General features: G+C 47.5%; 1 protein-coding gene across 1 annotated transcript in view; it reads right to left on the bottom strand.

The window, feature by feature from the left end:
- HUNK (hormonally up-regulated Neu-associated kinase) overlaps positions 1 to 18,684 on the bottom strand; it is a 60,348-nt gene extending 41,664 nt beyond the window's left edge. The window contains exon 1 of the mRNA XM_074152964.1: positions 18,409 to 18,684. Coding sequence (XP_074009065.1) covers positions 18,409 to 18,684 — 276 coding nt within the window. The remainder of the gene's footprint in view (positions 1 to 18,408) is intronic.
- Between the last annotated feature and the right edge of the window lie 7,215 nt (positions 18,685 to 25,899).

The following is a 25,899-nucleotide window of genomic DNA, read 5'->3' as shown; positions in this document are numbered from 1 at the left end:
CTTCCAACCAAAACAATTCTATAATTCTATGATTGATTCTATGATCTCTCACATTACCCTAGTCCTACAACACAAACGAATAACAAATGTGAGGAAAACCTCAGAGTTTTATTTACCCCAGCCTGCCTTAACACTCAGACAACAGCACAAGCCCAAGAGGCTTCCCTCCATCTCCAGCTGGTACATCCTTCCTCACAGCTGATGGACTAGCTACTGGCAGCAAACTCACTTTCAGCTATGGCCAACGACATTGTTACAGCCCACAGCACTGTGGGCTCATGGGCTTCGGCAACAGGGAGACAAACTTATTCAAAGCATACCTGGCTGCCTTCCTAGTTTGAGAAAGTGCCAAGCACACATCAAGCACATGACAGCTCCCAGCGTGACTAGCCTTACCTTTATTTTTTCTGCAAGCAAAGGAAAGGTTAAATTAGTAAACATTTTGGTTTTCCTTTTAGAGAACAAAAGCCACAAAAAATATGGTCTGGAAATATGACAACAAAAATAGATCCAGACCCTTTGACAGGAACACCTTGAATCAAAGTCAAGTTTTACCAGCAGAGGAATTGAAGAATAAAACTACGGGAGTAGGGGCTTTCATAGTCTGTCTTAAGGGCCAGAAGTCAGGATTGCTGAGCACGTTATTAGCTGGATACATTTCTGCTGCTAAAAAATCATTCTGATGAAATACCCTCGATAAAGAGACAAGGCTGAACACCACACACAAGACAGCTGCTTGGGTGAAGCCCAGAGCAGCATCAGGACCATGAATGCCTGGAAGCTAAATTCCTGACTAGTCACATTAAAGAAAGATCATTTAGTCGTAAGACAAAACAACAGGCAAATCAGAGCTTAACTTCACCATTTTTGAAAGCCTCAGGTGATTCACCAAGGAAACAGTCTTAAATTAGAATGTTCTTCCATCTAATGAGATAGGACCAAGAACACAGAGGCTTGCATGGATTATTTAGACAGCAAACCACAGAAGTTATTCTGGTGAGGACAAATTCAGGGGTTACAGAAACATGAGATGCCACTTTGTTTGCTGGCAACACAACACAATCTCTGCACAAGTTGTTTTTTTTTAAAAAGAAAAAGCTGGTATTTTCCACAGTTGCAAGATATAAAACATGGAGTATAACAGAGTAATCTGTTATCCATATCAGTAAGTCATCCCCAATTCATTGACCTAAAATAAAAGCACATTAATAAATACAGGCACGTCTGCTGCCCAGGCCGATCATGGCTGTGGAGAGCAGGGGCGACCACCTGAACACAGGAGACAGAGCCAACTATGTGACTACTTGATGATTTTTCCACTATGACAAAGAATATGCTTTCTGTGCCTTAAGGACAAATTTTCTCCTCAATTTTGACAGAAACTTGGTCGGGCACCCTACCTATCCCAGCGGACAAGCAAAGCCCACTTTTAGACCCACCCTTGACTCCGAGCTACCTTTCTGCCTTCAATGCCCTTTGAATCAGGTCCGAGAGATCCACCAGCACAGCTGACGGAGCTGACAAAGGGGGAAACAACAGTTTTGTTTCAGCAACAGCTTTGCACAGGAGAAGGAGAAGATTAAAACGCCAGGTAAGACTACGGGAGACTTGCATCTGCCCAGGAGATGGACAGGAAACTAGCTTCAGTGCAATATTGCTCCCTCCTGGGACAGATGCGTGTGAGACCTTGCATCCTTGCCTAGGGCTGTGCTGCAGCACAGGGCATCCTGGAAACATCTCAGACAGATGCCCCCATCTCCATCTCAGGGACTATTCAAAAGCCAGGGTCTTTAAAGAGACCTCTATATATCTAAAGAAAAAGAATTGTAGTTGACCTAAACACACAAGCAGCCTATCAACTTTCATATGGATGTTCTCTATAAACAAAAACTTCTAGCTTTTGTTTCTCTCTGTTCCTCCCGGGTCTTCTTCTTTACTACTCCTTTTACTTATTCCACTGTCCTCCTAGTCAATGAATATCCTTTCCCTTGCACTGCAGTTCTTTTTGCTTTTGCTTTCTTGTAGGATCACTTTGCTTTCCTAAATGAAATGCATCCCATGGTACAAGGGCTGTGCAAAGGGGTCAGCACTCTCAGGCAGAGCTTCTGTGGGTTTTTTTTTGCTTGTTTGGGTTTCTTGGCTTTTCCTCTGATTTAGAATTTTCTCTGAAGCATACAGAGGAAATCTAAGGAACAAATTCTGCACTCAGTTACTCCAGGGCTGACTCAGCTCAAAATCCCCGATTTTGAGTTCATCCAGAGTTAGACAAAGGTAAGGGAAGACTGAATGTGCCCCAATACATTTAATATACACAGCCTCCTGTATGGTGTGTATGTGTGTGCATACACCTGAAAACTTCATTCATGCAGAAGGAAAAAGCATTCAGTAGAGAAAATACTGAAGATGTTAGATAACCATAAAATAAACACATTCGAGCTTTCATAACCTACTCAAGACACGCCATTGCTCTCCCAAGTTTCAAGCAGGAGCTCTTTGTCTCCGGCATTACCCCTATCTCCCAACTTAAACTCTTGACCAATATTGGCACAGAAATAAAAAATAAACGATAAAGCAAGTAACTACTCTGAATATGTTGGAACAGTAGCTCTTGACATTCAACACTGCTTTTGGCTAAACCTTTGCTGTGTAAATAAATAAATGGTTTAGGTTATTCTGTGTTAAAGAGATACAAAGATGAGTAATAGCTAATATTTTTGGTTCCCGAGTCCTAGAATTACACTGTTGGAATGAATTACTTTCCTGAAGTTTATGGTGTGACACATCATATGAGCAATTGCTGCTTCTCTCAATCGTTGCGTTAAAATAGTTCAGGTTGGGCTAAAGCATAGTGAAGCGGAGGTGAGGGGGAAGTGCAAGCACCACTCTTCTCCACAGATCCTTGGAGAAGATTGTGACATTGCTTACAGAACCAAGCAGTTAAAACACCATCAGCAAATACAGGCACGTGTCATCACCCAAACAAAGGCATGCGTTTGACACACACGGGCGGAGGATTTTTGCCAGCTAGTGTTTTAGGAGGGTTTGTGAATCTGCAAGAGAGAGGCGAGGCAGGGGGTAGAGCTGGCTGGCACCAAACTGCACAAAACCAGTCACAGCAAGGCCCTGAGAAAACGCAAGAGAGAGTTTAAAGGCCCAAATGTTGGCTGGAGAAAGCTGGGAGCCAGAGCTTGGGTTGCTAGATTGCTGCTGCATCCAGAGAAAACACATTTTGCACCCTCTTTATAACTAGTCATGCCTCGACAAGTAAAACTGCAAAAAAAACCACAGAGGGTGGCTCACACACATCCTATGCCGAGCGCAGCATCCATATGTCCATGCAAGAGGCACTTTTCGCGGTGGGCATCTCCCCAGACCTGCTCCTCAACAGCTCACCAAGCCCACGGAGTCAGTGATGGGCCTGCTGCGCCAGGCAGGAGGAACCTCCAGGTGCTCAGTGGGCAGAAGTCAAAGTCATATTCTACCCCACACCCCCCCCCTCGCCACTTCTGCTGGCTATTTATAACCCCAACAGTGACATTTGGAAAAATCACAGGTGAAGAAGCAGTGCTTTTGTGAGTGAGGGAGAGATGTTTGCTTACCCAGAGGACATGCAAAGGTCTATTCAGATCATTGCCTGACTGCTCTGCAGCAGTGTCATTTTGTCAGAGTGTGGCTCAGTCTTATTGAGACTTTTTTTTTTTCCTTCAGACCAACCCTCTATAAATACTCCTCAGTGCTGGAAACCTGCTTTGAAAACTTGTATTTTTCAACTTCTGTTGTGCTTCGATAAGAAATCCAAGGCATTGTATGCCTGCAGTGTACTGCTGATGGGAAACCAAACGTTGGATACCAGGATGAAGCTGAACACAAAACCATAATAACAGTGGGGGGGAGGGCAGATCCAAGCCTGCTGTAGAACCTATTTTCAACTATATACAACATTGATGGAAGGCAGTCAGGTTTCTCTTTTTCGGTTGGTTGTTTCCCCCCTCTCCAAGTTTTATTCAAGCCACATTTTTACAGTAAAAACATCTATCCCTCTACCTAGCTTTCCCTGGTGAATCTCCAGCTTTGACTAGTTAAGACACAGGATTATTCCACTTGCATAAAAACCAGGTAACAACCATATGACCAGCAGTGAGTTCAGTCACACTCAAGGAACCCAGGTCTGAGTTCAGCCTCGGCTTTCCTGCTTCCCAGTTCGGATGTCTTTGCACAGGCTGTCTCTTGGCAGAAGGATGCACCTCAATGGCAGCAAACCCTCCTGTCTGCCGGGAAACAGGTTTTCTCAATGGCCTGTTTACCAAGTCAAGGTCAAGAGGTCTTGAACGATACTCACGTCAGACACTCGCAACAACATCTAGAATAACAGCTTCATAGTAATGGCCCCGCCTGGCAAATAATGTTATAACATGTTTAACTTTACAGAGAACAGAAGACTGCATGTGACCTTGCAAAATCGGGGTATGACATTTTAAGGACTTTAAGAGTTTTCCCCACTTACCCAGCCACTTGAATTGCTTCCTTCTGCAAATTCTCTCCTAACTTTAAATAAGGGGAAGGCAGTTCCTGCAGACCGCTGCCAAAGGGAGCTCCAGCTGAATTGAGAGGAAACTGGTTTGAATAAGAATCCAGCAAGCACTGTGGGATTTGGCCAGGAGACCAACATAGCACAAGAGAAGCAACTTCAAGAGCAGGACAAACCCCCTGCCTTTTCTTTTCTTTTTTTTTTTTTTTTTTCCCTTGTTGTTCTTTGGGTTTTTCCCCCCCCTCCTTTTTTTTTTTTGCCAGGGTCTACTTCTGGCAGATCTGCTGCAGATGATGCCAAGCCCGGCAGCAGCGCCGACTCTCAGCACCATCCTAGGCCATGGGAGGCCTGGCGCGCCCTGACCAGTCAGATTAAGTTCAGAGCCAGAAGCTACAGGGTGTAGCTGAGGGCGCAGTCGATGGGAACTCCTGGGATTTGGTCTTCTGCACCTAAACCCACAAACCTTTACTGTCTGGTTTAAGCTTACCCAGGAGAATGAGGTGAAGAGCCAGACCATGTATATATTTTACAGCCATCGTTACTGCCAGCCCATCTCCAGCTCTTTTTTGAAGTGTCCAAGAAGGGTCATGCAATGAATTCAAATTCTTTTCTTCCTTCCTTTCAGTGATAGCTGTCTGGCATCACTTGTAGATTGCTTTGTTTTTTACCACTCTTCTCACCACAAAAATCTGAGCTTAGTTTTCAAAACCGGCTGGTGAATTTGGGTGGCCAATTCAAATCATATTAAACAGACCTAACTTTGAAGCCTGCACAATTGTCAGCACAGTCCTGAAAGGAATCCCTTTTAAAGCGTATCTCAATTTGGGCAACCAACCAGCCAGGCATATAACAAGTTGCTTCTCACAACTGAATCCAAGAATTAGAAAATGCCAACTTCATTCATTGGGTAGCATTTATTCTTTCTTTTAGCTGTTAAAGCTTAGTAAATTTTACGGTACAGCAAAGGAGCAGGTTTTTTTATATAGCAAGTTCCAATATCTTAAGAAATAAAGCATTAAAGAAAAGGATTATCCAAGCAAACGCATACCAGAAATCACTAAACTGTACACCTTCAGAAAGGACCTCACGTGTCCCACTCAGGACAGAGAGAAATCACAGCTCTTCCGTTAGGAGTGTCAGACACAGATAAGTCAAGACACCATCACAGAAACACAAACTTAACTTCCACCATGAGACTGAACACCATGAAACTGTAAGAAAGGTAATATGCTTGATGTTAGGCTTTTGCCAAATTTCCTTGTGGCCCATATCACCCAATTCAGAGAAACCGTCTGAATAGGCTCTCAGGGTGGCATTTTTAGTGAGACTCCCTTCAGCTGTCCTGCCTGGCTTCCCAGTTCCCTAATTAAAGTCACCATCCTATTTGCCTTTCAAAAACTGCTTTCAAAGAAAACCGCAGAGCATTTCTGAGAGTACTCATCCACCAGAACAAGCCCTGTCCTAAGGCCTAGAAAATAGCCACCTGATACCTTTTGTATTTGCCTTGTATGCTTGCTGCAAATGGAACAGGGGGGACAGAGATTGAGTTAAACATGTGTGTGCATGTGCACATGTATGCACTGTGAAAAGGCCGCTCAGTAGCTAAACGATTAGAGACACACTGAGGTTTTGTGTTAAACAAGCAGTATCATTTCTTTGCTTCACACTTGAGTGGCGATGTTCAGTCTTTGACAGTTTTTGTATCTGCTCTTTGTAGGACAGATGAATATGTAGTTTTTCTTTTTTATTTGCTCTGACATTAGTAAAATCAGCCATCGAAAAAGGTAGAGAGGAGTCACTTCTGTTAAAGTATTCTCTTTTCTTCTGAGTCTCTGACAGCGCAAGCCAAGAGTTTTGAGCTTAGCAATACATAAAACCAGCTGCTGTAGAGACAAGTACAGGATAAATGTCTCAGTAGGCAGGAGGCCACTCTCTCTGTTGGCAGACTAGACACAGTCAGGAAAGCTTGAAATCAGCCCCTGAAGAAATATAAACTCTTCTAAAAAGAAAGTAGTTCTGACTATACTCACTCAAATACTTCATTCAAGGTAGCTTGAACGAAAAGAATCAAATTGCCAGGGGATAAAAAGAAAATCTTACCATTACCTACAACCCAAAGACGACAGTATCCAGCAATGCAGAAAAGGATTCAGGAGTACTTTAGATAAGCAAATGAACTTAAGCCCTCTTGATGCCATAGCCAACTTAAACATAATCCCTCAAAGCATAAGCAGGATGTATTTGTTAAAGTAAGAAAAGGTATTAATTACACCTGTCCAAGGCACTGGGGGCTATTATTAGATTACTGTATCCAGTTCTGGTGCCAGTAATTAAAAAAATGATATTAAAAATTTGGAAGGGGTTCTGAAAATAGTTTCAGGAACAGTCTGAGGTCCAAGAACTGTTTGTCATAGTAACTGACTGAATCTCAAAATATTTAATTAGGAGAATGTTAAGCACTGAGTTGATGATTTGCTGCAAGTACCTACACGAGGAAAAGATTTCTGATAACAGAAAACTCTTTAATCTAATAAAATAAAAATTAACTTCCCAAAAGGTAAATTGGGCAAACTCAGGCTACAAACACAATCCATGGTTTTTTTTAGGTGCAGTGAAGTAATGATAGAAACATCTTATCTTACAGAGATGAATGTAGATCTTGAATTTTTCCTCTCTCTCAAAGAAAGTATGCAATAGCTCAACAAAACATTGACACAGATACTCCTGAAGAGAATACTGGGGCTCGTCTTCTACAGGAACTCAGGCTGAATGAATGCTGTGATCCCTTTGGGCTCCAGTGCCTGTACATATGCGAAGAGTCTCTGGTCCCTACAAAGAGTGGCGGGGGACAGGGCATGACACAGCAGGATGGGGGTTGACCTAGGCAAGATGCTCTGGGAGCTGTCAGCAGTCACATCAAGGGATGCAAATTTTGCAAGCTCTCCCTGACATCCTTGCTGGAGTTCCCCAGTGCAGAAGACATGAAGTGTCACGAGGAGTCATGCAAATATTGATGCTGCTGCAGACAGCCCAACTCACCCACGGCTCTGCTGCCAACTGTATCAGCACAGTCAAATCAGTGTTTCCACAGGGAGAGAGAGTTTTCATATGTTGAAGCACTGGTGTTTGTAAGAACATACTATGGGGCTGCTCCTGCTATGCTAAGAGCAAGGGAAGACCACATGAAAGTTTTAAGACTGTCAGTATTGCAAGGCTGTGTGCACGGACTCCACACAGCGCAGAATTCCCCACACTTCTGTGGTTCTTCCTTCCCTTTCCTCTTACTTCAGTCAGGAAGGAAGGAAACAGAGTGGAGGTAATTGCTGATTTAACACACCACTAATGCCTTGTCTGATGTGCTCCGTTTCCATAGAGTGGCTTGGCTTCACTGGAGGAGAGCCGTTCCCAGCAGTATTTCTCTTCAACATGCTTTTTATTTCACGTTGTATTTATGGGTAACTTCATGCCATTCTTCATGGGCAACTATTATAATCCTTTCCTGGACATACTTCTGCTCTGCTGTTTCCATAAAGCCAGCTGCCCTCTTCCCCCTCTCATCTTCTGCTTCACTCCCTTTTCAAACAGCTGAAAGATGGACATGTTCTTATCTGCTAGCGTCTCTGCCACCTGAAACGGCCAGATCTTTATAGCACAGTGACCAGCAGGAGATGGTTTTGAGAAAAAGTGGGTGCCACAATTCTGTCCCTACCCAGCTGCTCTGAAAAGAAACACCCACGAATTACATTTTTCCTTGGCACTTTCTGTCCAAAGCAGCAGGATCTGTACAACGCACGGGTGCCACAGGGTCGGAGGAGCCTGGGAAGGAACAACCTGTGTGACTAAAGCACAGCCCCATCCACCAGTTGTTGAGTGAGTCATGGAGGAGATCTGTCTCGCCTTTGGCAGAAAAAAGATCCATTCCAGTGACCTTCCAGTGCTCTCTTGGTCGACTAATTAATGGGGTAGCCATAACTGCATCCCCCGAGGGAGAGGAGCACATTTTTACCTCCCTGGCCTCTAAAGATATCTATGTAAGTCAAGAGAGATTAGGCAGACACTGATGGAAGTAGTGGCGGCAGAAAGCCAAGCGCAGAGATACATGAGGAGGCACCAAAGAGGTTCCAAAAGGATTCCTTAAGAGCTTGTCAAAACCAGCCTCTAGGCCAGAGACATCCCCTGCAAGGAGAAAAGGTGTCTCTGAATGCCTGGGACAGATGAGTTTGCTTTGCCATTAGCATGTAAAATATTTGTCAAGTATCACTTTCCAAATATTTGCTGTTTTTCCAAAAAGGGCTTTTTGACCCCCGTTCATAAGGTAAGACTGACATGCTGAATCAGCGCCCAGCACTTAATATGACAAAACTCTTTGAATTCAAGGTACAATGAGCTCACAGGAAAGACGTTTTTCAGGGTCTGCCACACAAAAGCGCACGGGGAGCCTGATGGGCGGTCACTGCGGCAGATGGAAAACCCCATCAGACTAGCAAGGTCCTCACTTCACATGGACAGAAGTTGATGGCTACTCACAACCCCTCCCAGAGGAGGCCAGCGTGACAACTGCTGGAAAACTGAGGTCCTCTCTACCTAGACGTGGCCCTAAGTGGCTGTCAGGACAAGAAGCAGCCACCAAAGCCAAGGCATGGCAAGGCACAGTTGATACCTTGGTCGCAAGTCAACCGTACCCCATCCAGCTGTTTCTGATAAACCATAACTGGCCTTCCTAATGTTGAAAACTTCTGTCACGGAGAGATGGATGAAGATCTCAGGTTACGTGTGGGGAAGGAATAGCAGAGGAGTGATACCAAATGACAGTCCTTCAACACCAGCCCTTACAGGAGAAACCTGGCGGCCCACGCCACTTCCCATTTTCCTGATCACGGAGTCATAATGTGTTTCATATTAAATAGTCCCTGTTTTATTGATCAAATGCATAACTGGACGTATGGAAGACTAACTGTCCCTGATTTAAAGCACTTTAATACCAATGTAGCTTTATGTCTTTAAGGAGGAGAAAAAAACCAAACAAAAACCCAAGAGCCACTGCTTTTGAGGCCCAGCTAACACCCTCCTTTGCAGTGATTTAAAACACAGCAGATAAAGCATTTACAACTGTTGAGAGCCAAGAAAAAGGTGTCTCCAATAAAGTTTTTATATATAAATAATATGTTCTCTCCCTTAGCTCTGTGGACGTTATTCACAGAAAATAAATTTATTCTCTGAAAAAAATGTTTCCATGACAATCTTCCACAACAGGCAGAGAGCAAAGGAACTTTATTATATATATAACTTATCTTTTTTTAGTTCTCTTTGTTGCAATGATTTTTCTCATAGCTAGTAGCACTGATCTTGCCCTGCAAATGAGAAGAGGCCTCTTAGGCCTCGCGTTCAAGGTGCTAGACCTAGGGCTCAGCAGTGCGATGGCACAGCAAAGCACTGACAGAAAAGGAAACTTTGGTCAGGGCAGCACCAGCTTTCTGTTCATTTTTTTTTTGCAGGTGGCCTCCCTGGGGGGACCACAGTAACTCGCAGAATCACAGAGTCACATGGGGTTGGAAGGGACCTCTGGACATCATCTAGTCCAATCCCCCTGCCAATGCAGGTCCACCTAGAGCAGGTTGCACAGGAACATGTCCGGGCGGGTTTTGAATGTCTCCAGAGAAGGAGACTCCACCACCTCCCTGGGCAGCCTATTCCAGTGCTCTGCCACCCTCAAAGTAAAGAAGTTCCTCCTCATGTTTAGATGGAACTTCTTATATTCAAGTTTGTGCCCATTTCCTCTTGTCCTGTCACTGGGCACCACTGAAAAAACACCGGCGCCATCCTCTTGACACCCTCCCTTTGAGATTTATAAGCATTGATCAGATCCCCCCTCGGTCTTCTCTTCTCTAGACTAAAAAGACCCAAGTCCCTCAGTCTTTCCTCATAAGAAAGATGCTCCAGGCCCCTAATAATCTTTGCAGTCCTCCTCCCAGACTCTCCGTGAGGATGAGGTTGGACCCTGCTCCCTGCAAGCTCTGATTCTAAATGCTGATCAAAACACGGGTTTTGCTGGGATTCGCCTTATCAGCTTAGAAACAGGTACCTCCGCCCTAGCGTGGGCCCCAGAGCTGTGCTTGTGATGGTGGCTTCTCTCATACTCCAGTAAAGCTTACTGGAAAAACCTACCCAGTTCTCTTCATCAGTGCAACCTCCATCAGCCCCACTGAAGACACCAGCGCCACAAGATTCTTACCCTCGGGGAGATCAGCCACCAGACAACCCATTGGGGAAGCACAGCAGAAGTAGTTTCACAGAGCCACAGAAATGAGAAATTTGGGGTTTTGACTCCTCAGCTTATCTGAAAACAACAGCTAAACCAATCTGGAGCTGAAATAACGCAAACTGCGGCTACATGGCAAGCAGAAGAGTACTCAAGTTAGTCTGAATTTAGCTAGCACTGGTTTACTTGGGTTCAGTTGTATCCCATGCTGCTAGATGAGCACCAACACAATAATCCACCTAATTCTTCTGGCTGGTATCTACTCAGTCATTGGCTTTGGACAGTTTTAGATGGTTCTCCATAACCTTGAAGAGTGGCGTAGTCAGCACATAAACTCTCAGTTCATTTTATATTATTGTTCATACAACACAACAGCTTGGGGTTTAGATAGACCATTACAATTCAGTTGCCAGAAGATATGTTGCACCATCTCATGACTGCTTTCCTTCTGGGGTTATATCCTTGTGAAGATTAAGTGCTGCTCATTAATAACCTCCATTTTCCCAACTGCAGGCAAACAAATAACTGATGAGGGCAGAAGGGCAAAAATGCCTAATGTGTTACATCCACTGAAATGCATGAAGCTACGGTAGCACTCTCCAGGTCATCGGTATAAAAGGAGATATGGCAGACTGCAAGATGTAGAAAGCAAGACGTATTTTAATTACCAAGACATTTATAGGTAACACATGCCTGCAAAAACAGGCACACAGCTTTATGCATTTTTAAATATGTTAAAAAAACAGAACTTGCAAGAACAAATACAAGGATCCAGATGTAAGCATCGTGTAAGAACTACACCTGGTGTCAATTCAACCTAAACATTCAGATTCCCTCAATCCTGCATATGCCACTAAAATTATAACAGTCTATACGAAAAGCACCACATTGCTGACATGCACTGTTAGTGACATCCTTAAAACTGCTGAATGTAAACTTGAAAGCAGATTATCTCAAGAGGATAAGTAACTGCCACATGTGCATGAATTCAGCTCATTGCAGATCAAGTTGCAAGCTACAGCTGAAAAATATTAGAGCAATCTTCCTGGAAGACAGACTGCACTAATGAACAGGCTCTCTTGCCTATTAAAGCCTATTCCCACTTTCGCCAAGTGTACAACATAGAAAAAGAGTTAGAGGGAAGAATGTGGCTTTATAACAAGTGCCTGATGCAACTGGTTACTCTCCAGATGAACAAACTGTTAGCAGGTGATCGTATAGCAAACCGAGCAGGTAGGTGCACATCAGCAATTTGGCACGTATTCTCTCTTATGCTCAAATTCTTGCATGCTCCATAACACGTATCAGGGAACATTATGCTGACACAGCAACCTATCTTCTGGTGCTGCTTCCAGCCAAGTCCTCACTGATGCCGCTGCAACCATGACGCTGTCCTTCAAATGATTTTCTGAAGTATCATATGCTAACAAAACCATATGCTTAGTAGCTTCAATACAAGTTATGCATCTGCACACACAGACACACACACAAACCTCTCTGGAAAGAATAGTGTCAAAGCTGTGAAAGCAAACACTCAGAAGCAAGGAAATGTCAAAATTCAGGCTGCAGAAACACCCTCATTTCATTCCCTTGGTACATATAATTAAAAGTAGCGTATCATCCCGGTGCAACAGTTGGCAGCTGTTAATAAAAGGAATGGCATCCTGGGAGAAGGCCACTGTACAAGATTTTTTTTGGATAGAGATACAATTTAAAAGTATGTAGAGAAACAGGTAAGAGGAAAACTACTAATTAAACACAGTGAGAGAACAAACGCATCCAGCAAACTGGCATCACTGGAAAACAAGCATCACTGGAGGAAGAACATAAAATAACAGATCAAATGTCAAATTAAGATCCTGTGGCTTTACCCTCTGAACCACTGAAATCAATGAAAACATTCCAAGTTTCACAGTTTTACCTACAACCTCATGATATTTGGGGGAGAAAAAAGGAGAGGGTTGAACTGAAAGACCAGTGACCACCTTAGAAACTCAACTTTTGTTTGCAGTGAAGTAACTTCCTGGCCTATTTGGCTGGCAAGATGGTTTGAGAGTCAGTTACACACAAACACACACACACACTCATGTCCCCCAAAACCCAGAAATCAGACAAAGGTAAAGATCCTAGAACTGTATATGAGTATATACAAAATTTCCCAGGTTTTAAGTCAGTACTACTGCTTGGGCAACCCTGGGTCTTGACATACAGACAAGGTTGACAATGGCAGAAGTCCTCAATGGGAAGGCCCCACCAGTGTTGGTTTCCCTGATGAAGAGAAGTGATGTTGCAGGGGGAGGCACAGTTGCCAAGGGCATTAATGGGGCCAGATCCCACCTGCCAACACCCCCAAAGGCCACCACATCTCCGTTCCCTGAAGTCTAGGGTGGAAGACACAGGAAAACTGTGAATTTACTCAAGGCAAAATTAACACTGTGACTTGTGAAAACGTATATGGCATCATAGCATAGCATCTGCTGCTGTCTACTGGAACCACTTTTGTCCATATTTCTCTGCGTCCACCTGCCTATATTGTCTTAAACGGTTGCTAGAAGACAGAAATGGTGCTAAATGAGTTGCTCCAGCCTTTGCTTCAGGTAAGAGGTCCTGACAGGCTCAGATGAGAGCTGCCTTCTCTGTCCTACCTGAGAAGAGGATGGAGGGGTCTGCAGTGGGAAGGGACTCGCAAAGGGAAAGGTGTTGTGCAGGGCCAGGAACTGATACCACTGCATTTGGACCTCTCTATACTCTTCACTGGTGGCTGCTTAAACTGACAGCCCATGCTTAGTCACAGGAGGCATTTTAGGAGACGGCTGCCTCGGCTGATGTAGAGCAGTCACGTAACCTGCACGACCTGCATCTCACAGGGATGCCCTGGCAGGCAGCTCCAGCCCCACCTCACTCCACACCTACAGAAAAGGCTGGGAGCTGCACTGCTCCCCCCATGCTCATCAAAAAGCGCTTCAGAAGGCGAAGGCAGGGGACGAAGTTTGCACAGAAACGCTCCAGCTACGCTGACATATAATTTTGCACAAGGTGCAGCTAGCAGGCAACAGCCGTGCAGATGCCCTTTGGAAACACCTCCCTCCTTCGAGGGGGGCTCGCCAGGGTGAAAGATGCATTTCCAGTTCTCTGCAGGGAGGCTGCTCTGCCCACCTACCCACCCCAGCACCTCCAGGGTGCCCCAATACACCTCTTTTTCTTACCTCTTCATACAGAAATGCATTCTGAACATGAACTCTTCTCTGAAAAGGCCACTTTTAATATTAATTGCTTGCGTTCATAGAAGGAACTGGTAAATTGTATTTTTAGCCGCTGCTTTCCACTGTTGCAGAAAGCCACTTGACTTACTGTAACTAAAAATGTACCTTTTCCAAGCTTAACAATAGCGCTAAAGAAAACGATAAACAAAGTTTTTGGTGGATGAGAAATCAAATGCTTCAATTTGCCTCAAGGACTCTTTTTTTTTTGTAGTGCTAAAGATTACACCTAAAAGTAGTTAAATGCAACCTCGGTTCGAGTTTGTTTGTAAGAACTTGGGCTCAATATATCGTCAATACATTGTCACTCCACAACACTATATGGAGTTATTTGGACATTTCTTCGAGGTCCACAGCAGATAACACAATCTCTCTGGTCTACTAATGGAGCCTTATACCACCCCCACTGCGGTGATAGCAATATAATCTCAGCTGTCTAAAAATGCAAAAAATCATTATCTTGCACTATCTGCCTTTGCCTGACTCCTGTTGCCCAGTAACTGACCCTTCTGAGTCCCAAGCAGGAGGCTTGCAACAATCTGAGAGCATATCGTGCCCGGGCTCCCAAAGTTAGCTGAGTAACAATACAGCTAACTCAGCAGGGTTTCAGAGCCACAATTTAAGGCTAAATTGGCTTGCTCTTCATAGAGGAACTATGTTTCCTTAGGATCACCAATAAAGACTGCTTGAGTTGATCTGACAAATCAGCCTTTTACCCAAAAATGTCAGATTATAGGCTGCGATGTTTTTATTCAAAAGCAATGGAAAGACTAATCTGTTCAACGTTCTCCTGCGCTCAGCTAAAATACACTTAATTGCATCAGGCACTACCAAACATTTTTCAAGCCCAGAAAATAATAACATGCCTGACATTATGGCAACATAAACCACAAGAAGTACCGTAAAAGATTTGATTTAAAGTCCTCCAATGCTAAAGACGTTCACAGGGAAGGCTTAAAAACCTCACCTCAGCTCACCCCTTCGTGCGTAGGAGCTGCTGGTTCCCATCCAACACAGGTCACTCAAAAAGCATCAGCCATCAAACTGCCCTCGAAGCAGCTGGTAAAGTAACTAGCATTTGGCCCAAAGTATATAACATCTCATGCTCTCTTGAAGACCTCTTTAGCTTCTAGCAATTTCAGGGTGAGGTAATGGCAGATTTTTGGCATCCGCTCCGCATTGCCTTGATTCTGTACAATGCATTGTGTCAGTGCGATGGATCCGAGCCTAGTTGGGGACTCATTAATCCACAGATTTCATTTCTAAACACACAATTTTCTGAAACAACAATGCACATTAACTCCTCCGGAGTTGCTGAAGTCTGCTGCAAATCAAAACCTGTTTGGGCCCCCCTTACTGAAGTTAGATATTTCGGTGACCATAATGGCCTGGCCTCTGCCAAAACAGTTACCAGACATTAGTAGTAAGACCCCCACTTTACACTAGTATGTCAATTTAATTGAAATTTAGGCAATGCCCTTGCTCAACAACAGCTTTACAAGACAAAAATCAGATGTCAATTTATATTTTTTTTCTTTCAAAATACATGCAGGCACTAATCCTGGAATAATAGGCTCATAAAACATCAGCTTAGAAAAATGCAGCAATTACACTGATCCAGCAAGTTGTCCACTGGAGACGGCTTTGTTTCCACATTTTGCTTCGCTGAACTCCACTTGAGAGCGTATTAAGTACACACTCCTGCAGATTAACTTTTCCTCTGCAAGTGAATGGACTGGAAGACTATACACGGCCAACTTCTGGCTCACCCCAGGGAAGGAGGGACAGCATCAGGCCCTTATGGAGCGATCTTCTCTTCCAGCCTCTGGAGGAGCATGGTGTCGCTCTTGAGGCATCTTCCCCTAAGACAAGACAACTTTAGGGACGGAGGTGGGTAGGGAGAGAGAGCAAAAGGTAACTGTCACATACAGCTGCTCATGACATGTCTCAGACAGCTCCGTTAACTCCAGCCTGACTTTGGACACCTGATCTCTGGAGGAGGAGGAGGTCTGTGCTTAACGTCAGTGTCACCTGAGCTCAGATGCTGGCACTAACCTAACTCCCAAGTGCCTGGCCTGCTGTTCACTGAGATTTCTCAGAAAGTACAAATATAGCTTAATCAATGGCTCTGGCCCTTCACATACCAGAATGCTCTTGTGGAAGGACTTTGCCATGGAGATAAACCATTTCTTATGTAAAATGTCCTCTTCCTGCAGAACCTCCTCCCATGACTTTCTGCCGCTGGTCCCCACTCTCACGCTGCCTCGTGCTTTTGCTCTCGATCCCATTCCCGTCCTTGCCAGCCTCAGCCTCCTCCGACGCAGCCTTGCACTCCGAAAGGAAAGAGTCCGGGTAAGCAGATGTTTTTCTTCTCTTCCTCATATCACAGGCAGAGCTCAGCCGCCCGTGGTGGGCTCCATGTAGGCAGAGCTGCCGGCAGCTGCGAGGCAGAGCCAGTTTGGGCACGTTTCAGCTGCCTTTGGCTGGAGGCCATGCAACAGCTTGGTAGAGGAATATGCCCAGAAGAGCTGAGTGTCCATCAGCTCTCTACTCGGGGTAAAATTCTCACGTGGGGTCACGCGTGGGACGGAAAGCATTCACCCCTCCACTTAGAAGGAGGAACCTCGCCGAGATAGGACCTCACCTGAAGCAAATCATTAATTACTCTTATCTCCTATCCGTGAACTCAAATTGCTTACCCATAAATACTTGGAATTAAATAGGTGGATTTTCTGGGAAGATGGACCCTTGATTAGTCAATTTGAAACTATGCAACTGATCTTTCACCCACTGAAGTCGACAGCAAGAGCTTCCTTTGATCCCATGGTACCAGATCAGGTCAGATGGAGCTCAGAGATCATCAGCCCTGACCACAAATATGAACGTGGTGGCTCAGCAGGAAGGAAGTTTGATTCTCCTAGAGTTTCTGCTTGTCACTTTGTCACAGTGTGTGTTATTCAAGACACTGAGCAGGGAAAAAAAAGAAAAAAAATAAAAAGCAGCAGGCCTGGGAGCTGAGACAGAGGGGCGTGTGGTGGGTCTTTTTATTTTTTCCCCCTCTTAACAGACTGAGATAAATGTAGCAATCCAAAAATGTGGAGGTGGGAAGGACGTGTGTGTTCATGTGCCTTTTATCAACTGGAGGATCATTGGATGTATCTGTTACCAAGGAGAAGCACACGCTTGGTAACAGAAGAGAGCGAAATTATTTTTTTTTTTTGCATTCCTACACGATAATAATCGCTAACCTTATCATTTTTCTCGTGATGAAATTCAGAGCCCTATATTAAATTTCACTCCCGTGACAAATTTACTGGAATGAAAAGAGAAAAGAAAAATATCCAAGAGCGCAGGAATGCAAGCTACCGAGATGCAGTCGTAACAGCAGCACTCTCACAGTGCTGCTGGAGCTGGAGGAAATTACACTGTACTTAGCCCCACTGGTCCAAGGAGCTTTCGGTAAGAACAAGGCGTCCCGCTTTGGGCAGCCCCCTGCTAAGGATCTGGTAAAACAGAGGCAGAAGTCAGATAGCTCAAACAAGACCAGCACAGCTCTTCATCGGGGGGCCCTAGCGGGTCTGTCCGTGCTCTATTTACTGCCCAGCCAAGCCCCTACTACTCTTTATAACGTTGTGACATATCCTGATTGATGGCTGAAAGCCTCCAGTGGAGGGTTCTGGATAATAAACAAAAAGCAGAGACCCTCCGCGGACTTTTCTTACCAGCACTCCGGGGGAAAAAAAAAAAAAAAAAAAAAAAAAAAAAGAACACCAAAACATCCAGGGTGCATCCCGCATCTTTTGCCGAGCAGTGATAACAACAACAACAACTTCTAATCGCCGAACTGTACCCCCTCCTGCAGACACACGCAGGCAGCATCTCCCACCGCTGTGACGAGCGAGGAGTACCTGGATGTACCTACAGGCGAAACGTCGCGCCCAGCCTGCACACCGTGACCGGTCCTCGGCAACGCAAGTCTCACCGTTAAGAACGTGTTTCTGACACCACCCCCACCCCCCCAAAAAAAAAAAAAAACAAACCAAATAATCGGGAGGAGAAGACAGGTCAAGGAAACTGAGGTGTTTCAAAAGGAACGCAGAATCACAGCCGCGGGAATCTCAGGGCGCGAAGGGGAAGCGCCGCTCTCACGCCCGCGGTGTGGGGCAGCGGGGAGCGGGGCAAGGAGGGCAGGGAGCCCCAAGCCACCCCGGCTCGGTCTCCTCCGGCGGTGGGAACCCAATCCTCCCGGCCGGCGGAGACCCAGCACCCCCATCTCACACCGCCAACATCCCCCACCGACACGTACGCACACACCCCCTACCCCGAGGGGGTGCCCGGCAGCCCCGGTCCGGGAGCGGTACCTTCTCTCCGGTGAGGACGTGCAGCCCTTCCCGGACCTTGGCGAAGGAGCCCTCTCCCAGCTTCCTGCCGATCAGGTAGTTGCCGACCCGCTTGGTGTGCTGGAAGTCGCGGAGCCGCTCCCGCGGCGCCGCCGCCGCCGCGCTCAGCCAGGCGGCCAGAAAACTGCCCTCCGCGCCCGCCGCCGCCGCTTTCCGCGCCTCCCCGCCGCCGCCGCCGCCGCTGCCCGCCACCGCCGGCGGCTCGCTCAGGAGCCCGTCGCCCGCCGCCGCCGGCATGCCCGGCCCTGCCGCTGCCCCTGCCCCAACCCCTGCCGCCTTCCCCCGACCCGCCGGGCGGTCACCGGGCGGGCAGGAAAGTTGCTGCGGGGGGGAAAGGGGGCCGCCGGGCAGGCTGGGGCGGAGGGGCCGGGGGGCGGAGCGGGGCCGGCGGGGGGCCGGGGCTGGGGCGAGCCGGCGGCGCGGTGCCCCGGGATGCCGCCCCTCATTGGATCCGGCGCCTCCTCTTCTCCCCTCCTCTCTCCTCTTCTCTTTTCTCCTCCTCTCCCCTCTCCTCTCCTCGGCGGCGGCTGCAGGCGTGAGGCGGGGACCGGGGGGTGGAGGGAGGGACCGGCGGAGGGAAGGAAGGCGGGGGGGGGAACGGCTCATTCAGTTTGAATTTGCGGTAATTTAAGCCGCTCGCAGGCGGCGGGAGCAGATGCGATCCGAACCCGGCAGCCTGGGTGTTTTCAAATCGGGCTGGTCCCCCCCCACTTCTTCCCCGCCTGGCAGCCCAAACCGGGGGTGGCAGTGCATCCCTCTCTGGAATGGAACCAGGGGTCCCGGGTCCCGGGCAGCGCCGGGACTCGGTCTGCGTGTGGCTCTCTTTTATTGCTTCCCGGGAATATCTTTTGTGCTGCTTTTTTTTTCTTTTTTTTCCCCTCCCCATCTTCTTTCCCGAGCGTCCCTGAACCCTCCCTCACCCCCGTGCCGGGGAAACGTGCGACCGCGACGCGATCGTGACAACCCCGCTGCTCCGGCAGGCTCGGCTCCTGCTCCCTGCCTCCTTCACCACCCGCTTCTCCATCTTATCTCTCCCGGCGCTCGGCTCTCCTCTGCCGGCGGCCTCCTTCCCCTCCTCCTCCTCCTCCTCCTGATTTGCAGAGCGGGGTTACTAGCCGAGACAACACACCATTACACCCCCCACCCCTCCCCACAGCCTGCATCCCCCAAATGCTCTCCGGGGCTCGGTGGAGCGGGAGGAAGGAGGTGACCTGGGCACCTATCCACCGGAGGCTGCCTCCAGGGGACAGTCGTTTCACCGACCGCTCTTCCCCACCTCGTGGAGAGGGAGAAGAAACGGGTGTTTTGCCGTTTTCACCGCCCAGCCCCCTTCCACCTAGCTGGAGGCTGCGCTGGCAAACAGGAGGCGCAGGGAGAGGGAGAGCGGGGACGGGGGATGAGACGGAGCCGGCAGAGCCACCCTGCTTCGAGTTTCCGATGGTCGGTGATGCTCTACCCTGCTTTGATTTACCGACGGTCAGTGATGCTAGCAACCTTCCGCTCATGCGGTGGAAGACCTAATAAAACGGTTAATTCATTGAAATGCCTCAGGGCTCGTAAGGATTTTACCCTAAAACCTACGGGATCAGCAAGAAAGTAGTCAAGGACTACCTATTTATCTTTGAGCTTAATCTACGTTTTCAAGTTTTGCCCGCGTAGCTGTGTTAGTTAATACCTTGGGAAAAAAAAAGAAATCATGCGCACCCTAGCAGATGTCGGAGCTATGTCAGCAAAACCTCCCATAAAGATGCAGTTGTACCTGATAAAAACCGGCTTAGAGCTTTGCTGCAATCACACTCCCGCCCCATGTGAAGCTGTTTTTCCCACTAGAGGGCTGGCTAGCACAACTCTCCCCGCACATACTCTGCCACCTCTTTTTAAGCTCTTCTTTTACTCCTTAAAAATGTCAAACCAATCTTAAACCACACTGCTGTCTGATACTCTTTGCTTCTGTCTCAACTCCACTTCTGTCACTTCTCTGGGAGAACTATACCCCTCCAGTGCCTTCCGCTGGAGTAGTCTAGCTGCATCACTAATCGGATTTGGGCTGGCATGGGTGTCCATGACCCATGTGCTCCTTCCACACCACCTTTCCTTGACATCATCGCTTTGGTAAAACTTCCTAATTTAAGCCAGAGCTGAGCAACGTCATGATTTTACCGTTCCGATCGTAATGGATAACAATTTATAGTCTCCCCCGTGTCAGTCCCGGCTTCCCAAGCCGTAGTTAATCAGATTAAAACATACCCAGGTCTGGCTTTAGGCAAAAGGTGGGCAGCTGCCCAGCGAGGCTGGAGGCGAGGAGCTCTGGGCTGCCTGTGTGGGATGAGGCATTGCTGCTGGAGGCACTGAGCCCTGCCATCTCCTGATGACCCCATGACTGGGGCTGGTTGGGGTGCAGCTGGGGTACAAGCCCCCCTCCACCCACCACGCAGGAGCAAGCCAAACGCTCCTGGCTCAACTATGTCAGGAGTCATGCCAGTCTCCTCCCACACTTGGGAGTAGTCCTTATCCAGACCCCTTCTCTTTCCTTGTAGGGGTAAGAAAGCGTCTAGTCGGCTGGCAAGAGAAGAGGAGGAGATGGAGGGAGTGGGTGCCCGCACTGTGTGGAGATGGTGGTGACAGCGGTGTGGGATGCAAGCCCTTACTGTAAGGTGGAGGCATACAGGGAAGGAGAACTGGGGAAGCAGGTTTGCACCACAGATTTCTGGACCTCAGCTGGACACCTTTTGCCAATCGATTTCAGCTCCCTGAAACTTTGACTGACCCCTCCAGCATGTATTCCCTGTGGCTAAATGTAGAGCAGTTCCATTGCTGAGAACTCTGGGACCGGCTCTGCACCACCACACTCAGTGATATATATGTTTTCAGATGAAATTTCAAACAAAACAGAAATCCAGCACTGTCCCAGTAGGCAGAAACTAGAGAAGTGAAATCTCCAAAGCCAATAAATAATACTGTGGTTTTAAAATCTACGCTCATCCCATGCTCTGGATACATTTACAAATATTACAGTACACAGCCACCTAAAACAAAAGTCTGCGCATTCTCCGACACACCACCATCCTGGGAGAAGCTGGGTCCCCTGCGGGAAGGCATAGGGACACAGGACCATGACACGCTGCCTGAACTCATGGCTGCTGGGCTGAAGTTGTGCTCCTCATAGCTGGGATGCACTTGGCACATCCCTAACAGCAAAACTGGTCCTGGCCCCGCTCTCCCATTTGGTGCAATGCTGTCCCAGTGTGTTTGTGCTGTTTTATAGCATAAAAGTAGGGTTGGTGAGGCGATCCAGGCTTTTTGAAAGTGCCAGGAAGTTTAAGACAACTCCTCTACTGACCTGGCCACCAGAGAAGTATAAGTGGAGGTGCGGAGTGAGGCAGTGCAGGTGCCCCTGCACCACACCCTGCCGTGCCGATGTCATCCTCACATTACCCCTGTTATCAGACCTCCCTGGCCCTCCTGAATCGACTGGGATTGATAAATCTGGCTCCCAACAAATCCGAGCGGTCAAAAGAGAACTTTACTGATGTTTCCTAAATCAAAGCTGGAAGGTGGAAGGTGCCAGGAGCATCCCTGTGTTTGCAGGGAAAGTGAGTCAGTCCTCACACAGGTCAGGACAGTGGCAAGGCGAGATTGTTCAGTGGTGAGCCTGGGTCTACGTCCCAGACTTCTCTGGACAGCATGATACATGTGAGGCTTTTAACAATATTGTTGTACAGGAAAAAAAAAAGCTGTACTGCTGACAGTTACATTGGAAGATTTAAAAGTACGTACTGCTTTCCAGTTGTGGAGAGGCTATATTCTATATTATCGAAAGATATGACTACGCTAAGAGGGTTTGCGACTATGCTTGCTATATAGCTATTCTTGTAATGGGCCAAGTACATGTTTCAGGCTGACAATGCAAGAATTCCCAAGTGTCTCCTATGCAGGGAACTGGAACAAGGAAATCGGAAACATGGCTGCCCAAGAAAATGCTGAAAGACACGCCTGGATGCAGCCTCTGGCTAATCCCTATAGGCAGCGATGGAGCGCAAAGGAAAGGCGTAGCCCTGTTCCAGCAGCGACGGCATGCCCTCGGGCAGGAAGAGCTGCGAGGTAAAGCACGCGTTCGTTAGCAGCAGGAGTCCAGCTCATCGTTTAAATGGCAGTACGTGCTACGCAGCAAGAGGCGCTCAGCATGCACAGGCCCGCAGCCTCCGCTCCCTGGGTGCAGAGCTCGTCTCAGCCACCCCATGCCGGCCTCAGCATGGAAGCATGGATGCCCAAAAAGGGATGCCCACCAGCGTCAGTAAATCCCTACTGGCATAGGAGCGGTGGGCTGAGACCATGTGCCTCCACCGTCTGCTTCCCTGCTGGTGCCGCCTGGGGATGGTGGGAAACCTCGCCCACTGCAAAACAGACTGGACCCTTCCCTTGCCCTAAGGAACATCCTTTCAGACAGACAGGCCAACAGAGGCGTGTGCCTTTTTTATAGGCTTACAGCTTCCACTTGGCTAACAGAAACATGGTTTTGGCCACTGTGATGATTAAACAGATGTTAATGGTATGTTTTCCAGTCAAACACCTGAAAATCAACCTCTTTTAAGAATAAAACTGGCAAGAAATGGCCATTGCAGCAAACATTAGGAGAGCTCTGAAAGAATCCAGTGAATATTTTTTTTAATTGACTCAACTTGAGGACTTAATGAGTTGACAGTATCCTTTTAAACAGGCGAGACTGCTGCCTTCTCACGATTTCTATCCTGTCCAGCTGTGCCCATCAGGGTGCAGTCTGGATGGAAGGGGGATCAAAGGCTGCATTCATTTCTGTCCACACTTTAATTTAAATTTAACTCCAGTGTGCTTTATTTTGAGCTGCAGTCTTTCTAGGTAATGACATTTTCTGATTAACTGTTGAAATTACTAATGAATTAAAGGCAGTAGTCTGTCTTCAGGTTGCAAAAGCTGTAATAACAAGCTACTAAAAATAATTTAAAGCTTGATTTAAACCCGTGAAAGCGAAGAAATTCAGAGTTACCCTGACAGTATTGTCCTTTGCTAACTTCAGCATTTTAAAATATTGTAGTAAAATGTATTATTGGCTTGCAGACTGGGAGTTTTGCAGCCATGAGGAAGACTGAGACCCCTGGGCCCAAACCCCAATGTCAAGGTCTACCTGGGCTGAATCCTCCAAGGGGTCAAATGCTACAGCCGAGTCCCCAGGCTACAGTACCACATCCAAGGAGGACGTGGCTGGGATTCAGAACTGGAAAACACTGGTCCAGCAGCAGAACGTGGCACTGAATTTCACTGAATTTCACTGAATTTTTTTAGAGTTGGAAAGGACCATATAGATCATCTAGTCCAACTCCCCTGCTGAAGCAGGATTGCTTAGAGAATGCTACCCAGGACTGCATCCAGGCGGGTCTTGAAAATCTCCAAAGAAGGGGACTCCACAACCTCCCTGGGCAGCCTGTTCCAGGGCTCTGTCACCCTCACCGTGAAGAAATTCTTTCTCATATTCGAGTGGAACCTCCTATGTTCCAACTTGTGCCCGTTGCCCCTTGTCCTGTCACTGGGAACCACTGAAAAGAGTCTGGCTCCCTTCTCCTTCAACCCACCCTTCAGATACTTATAGGCATTAATAAGGTCTTCCCTCAGCCTTCTCTTCTCCAGACTAAAGAGTCCCAGCTCTCTTAGCCTTTCTTCATAAGGGAGATGCTCCAATCCCTTAATCATCTTTGTTGCCCTTCGCTGGACTCTTTCCAGTAGTTCCCTATCCCTCTTGAATTGGGGAGCCCAGAACTGGATGCAGTATTCCAGTTGTGGCCTCACCAGTGCAGAGTAGAGGGGGAGAATGACTTCCCTCGACCTACTAGCCACACTCTTCCCTATGCAGCCCAGGATTCTGTTGGCCTTCCTGGCCACAAGAGCACATTGCTTGCTCATTGTCATTTTGCTGTCTACCAGGACTCCCAGATCTTTCTCTTTGGAGCTTGGCTCCAGCAGGTCCACGCCTAACCTGTATTGGTGCCTGACATTCTTCTTGCCCAGGTGTAGCACCTTACACTTTTCCCTGTTGAACCTCATGAGGTTCTTCCTTGCCCAGCTCTCCAGCCTGTCCAGGTCTCTCTGGATGGCAGCACGGCCATCCGGGGTGTCAGCCACCCCACCCAACTTGGTATCATCAGCAAACTTGCTGAGGATACACTCAGTCCCCTCATCCAGGTCGCTGATGAATATGTTGAACAGGACTGGACCAAGTATTGACCCCTGGGGGACACCACTGGTTACAGGCCTCCAGCTTGAACCTGCTCCATTAACCATTACCCTTTGGGTCCTGTCACACAGCCAGTGCTCACTCCACCTCACTGTCCCCTCATCCAGCCCACACTTCCTTAGTTTCCCAATGAGGATGTTATGGGAGACAGTGTCAAAAGCCTTGCTGAAGTCAAGGCAGATGACATCTGCTGCCCTCCCCTCATCCAGCCAACCAGTTATGGCATCATAGAAAGCTATCAGATTGGTCAAGCATGATTTACCCTTGGTAAACCCATGTTGCCCACTTCCAATAACCCCCCGGTCTTCAACTTGTTTGGAGATGACACCTAGAATGAGTCTCTCCATTACCTTCCCAGGGATGGAGGTGAGACTAACTGGTCTGTAGTTCCCAGGGTCCTCATTCTTGCCCTTTTTGAAGACTGGTGTGATGTTGGCCTTCCTCTAGTCTTCAGGCACCTCTCCTGTTCTCCATGACTTTTCAAAGATGATAGAGAGTGGCCCAGCGATAACTTAGAATCATAGAATCATAGAATGGCTAGAGTTGGAAAGGACCTTAAAGATCATCTAGTTCCAATCCCCCTGCCATGGGCAGGGACACCTCTCACTAGAGCAGGTTGCTCAAAGCCCCATCCAGCCTGGCCTTGAACACTTCCAGGGATGGGGCATCCACAACTTCCCTGGGCAACCTGTTCCAGTGCCTCACCACCCTCACTGTAAAGAATTTCTTCCTTATATCTAATCTAAATCTCTTCTCTTCCAACTTCTGCTAGCTCTCTCAGCACTCGCGGGTGTATCCCATCTGGGCCCATGGACTTATGAATGTCCAGTTTGGCCAAGTGGTCCCGAACCTGGTCCTCTTCTACTGAAGAAAAAACTTCCTCTCTCCATACCCTCCCCCTGGCCTCCAAGGCCAGAGGTTCATGAGGGGCAGCCTTAGCAGTGAAGACTGAAGAAAAGAAGGCATGCAGCAACACTGCAAAGGAGGCGTTTGTGAGCCTGAGAGCCCGTCAGCAAAATGTTTCGCTTCACCGTGCTGTTGCCTCTTCTGGTGCAGCTGGTGGTGGCAGCTTTCCAAGCACTTCTCGCGGAAGCACGGGGCTGTCGCTTGGGATGCTCGAATTCTCCTTACGCCTCACCTGCATATGCGATTCACATTAATTGCTCTCACTCATCCTTCTGAAGAGG

The sequence above is a fragment of the Numenius arquata genome, chromosome 1 (genome assembly GCF_964106895.1).
Source record: "Numenius arquata chromosome 1, bNumArq3.hap1.1, whole genome shotgun sequence".
NCBI classification, from domain to species: Eukaryota; Metazoa; Chordata; class Aves; order Charadriiformes; family Scolopacidae; genus Numenius; species Numenius arquata.
Note: the sequence above shows the minus strand (reverse complement) of the source record. Positions and strands in the feature narration are given on the sequence as shown.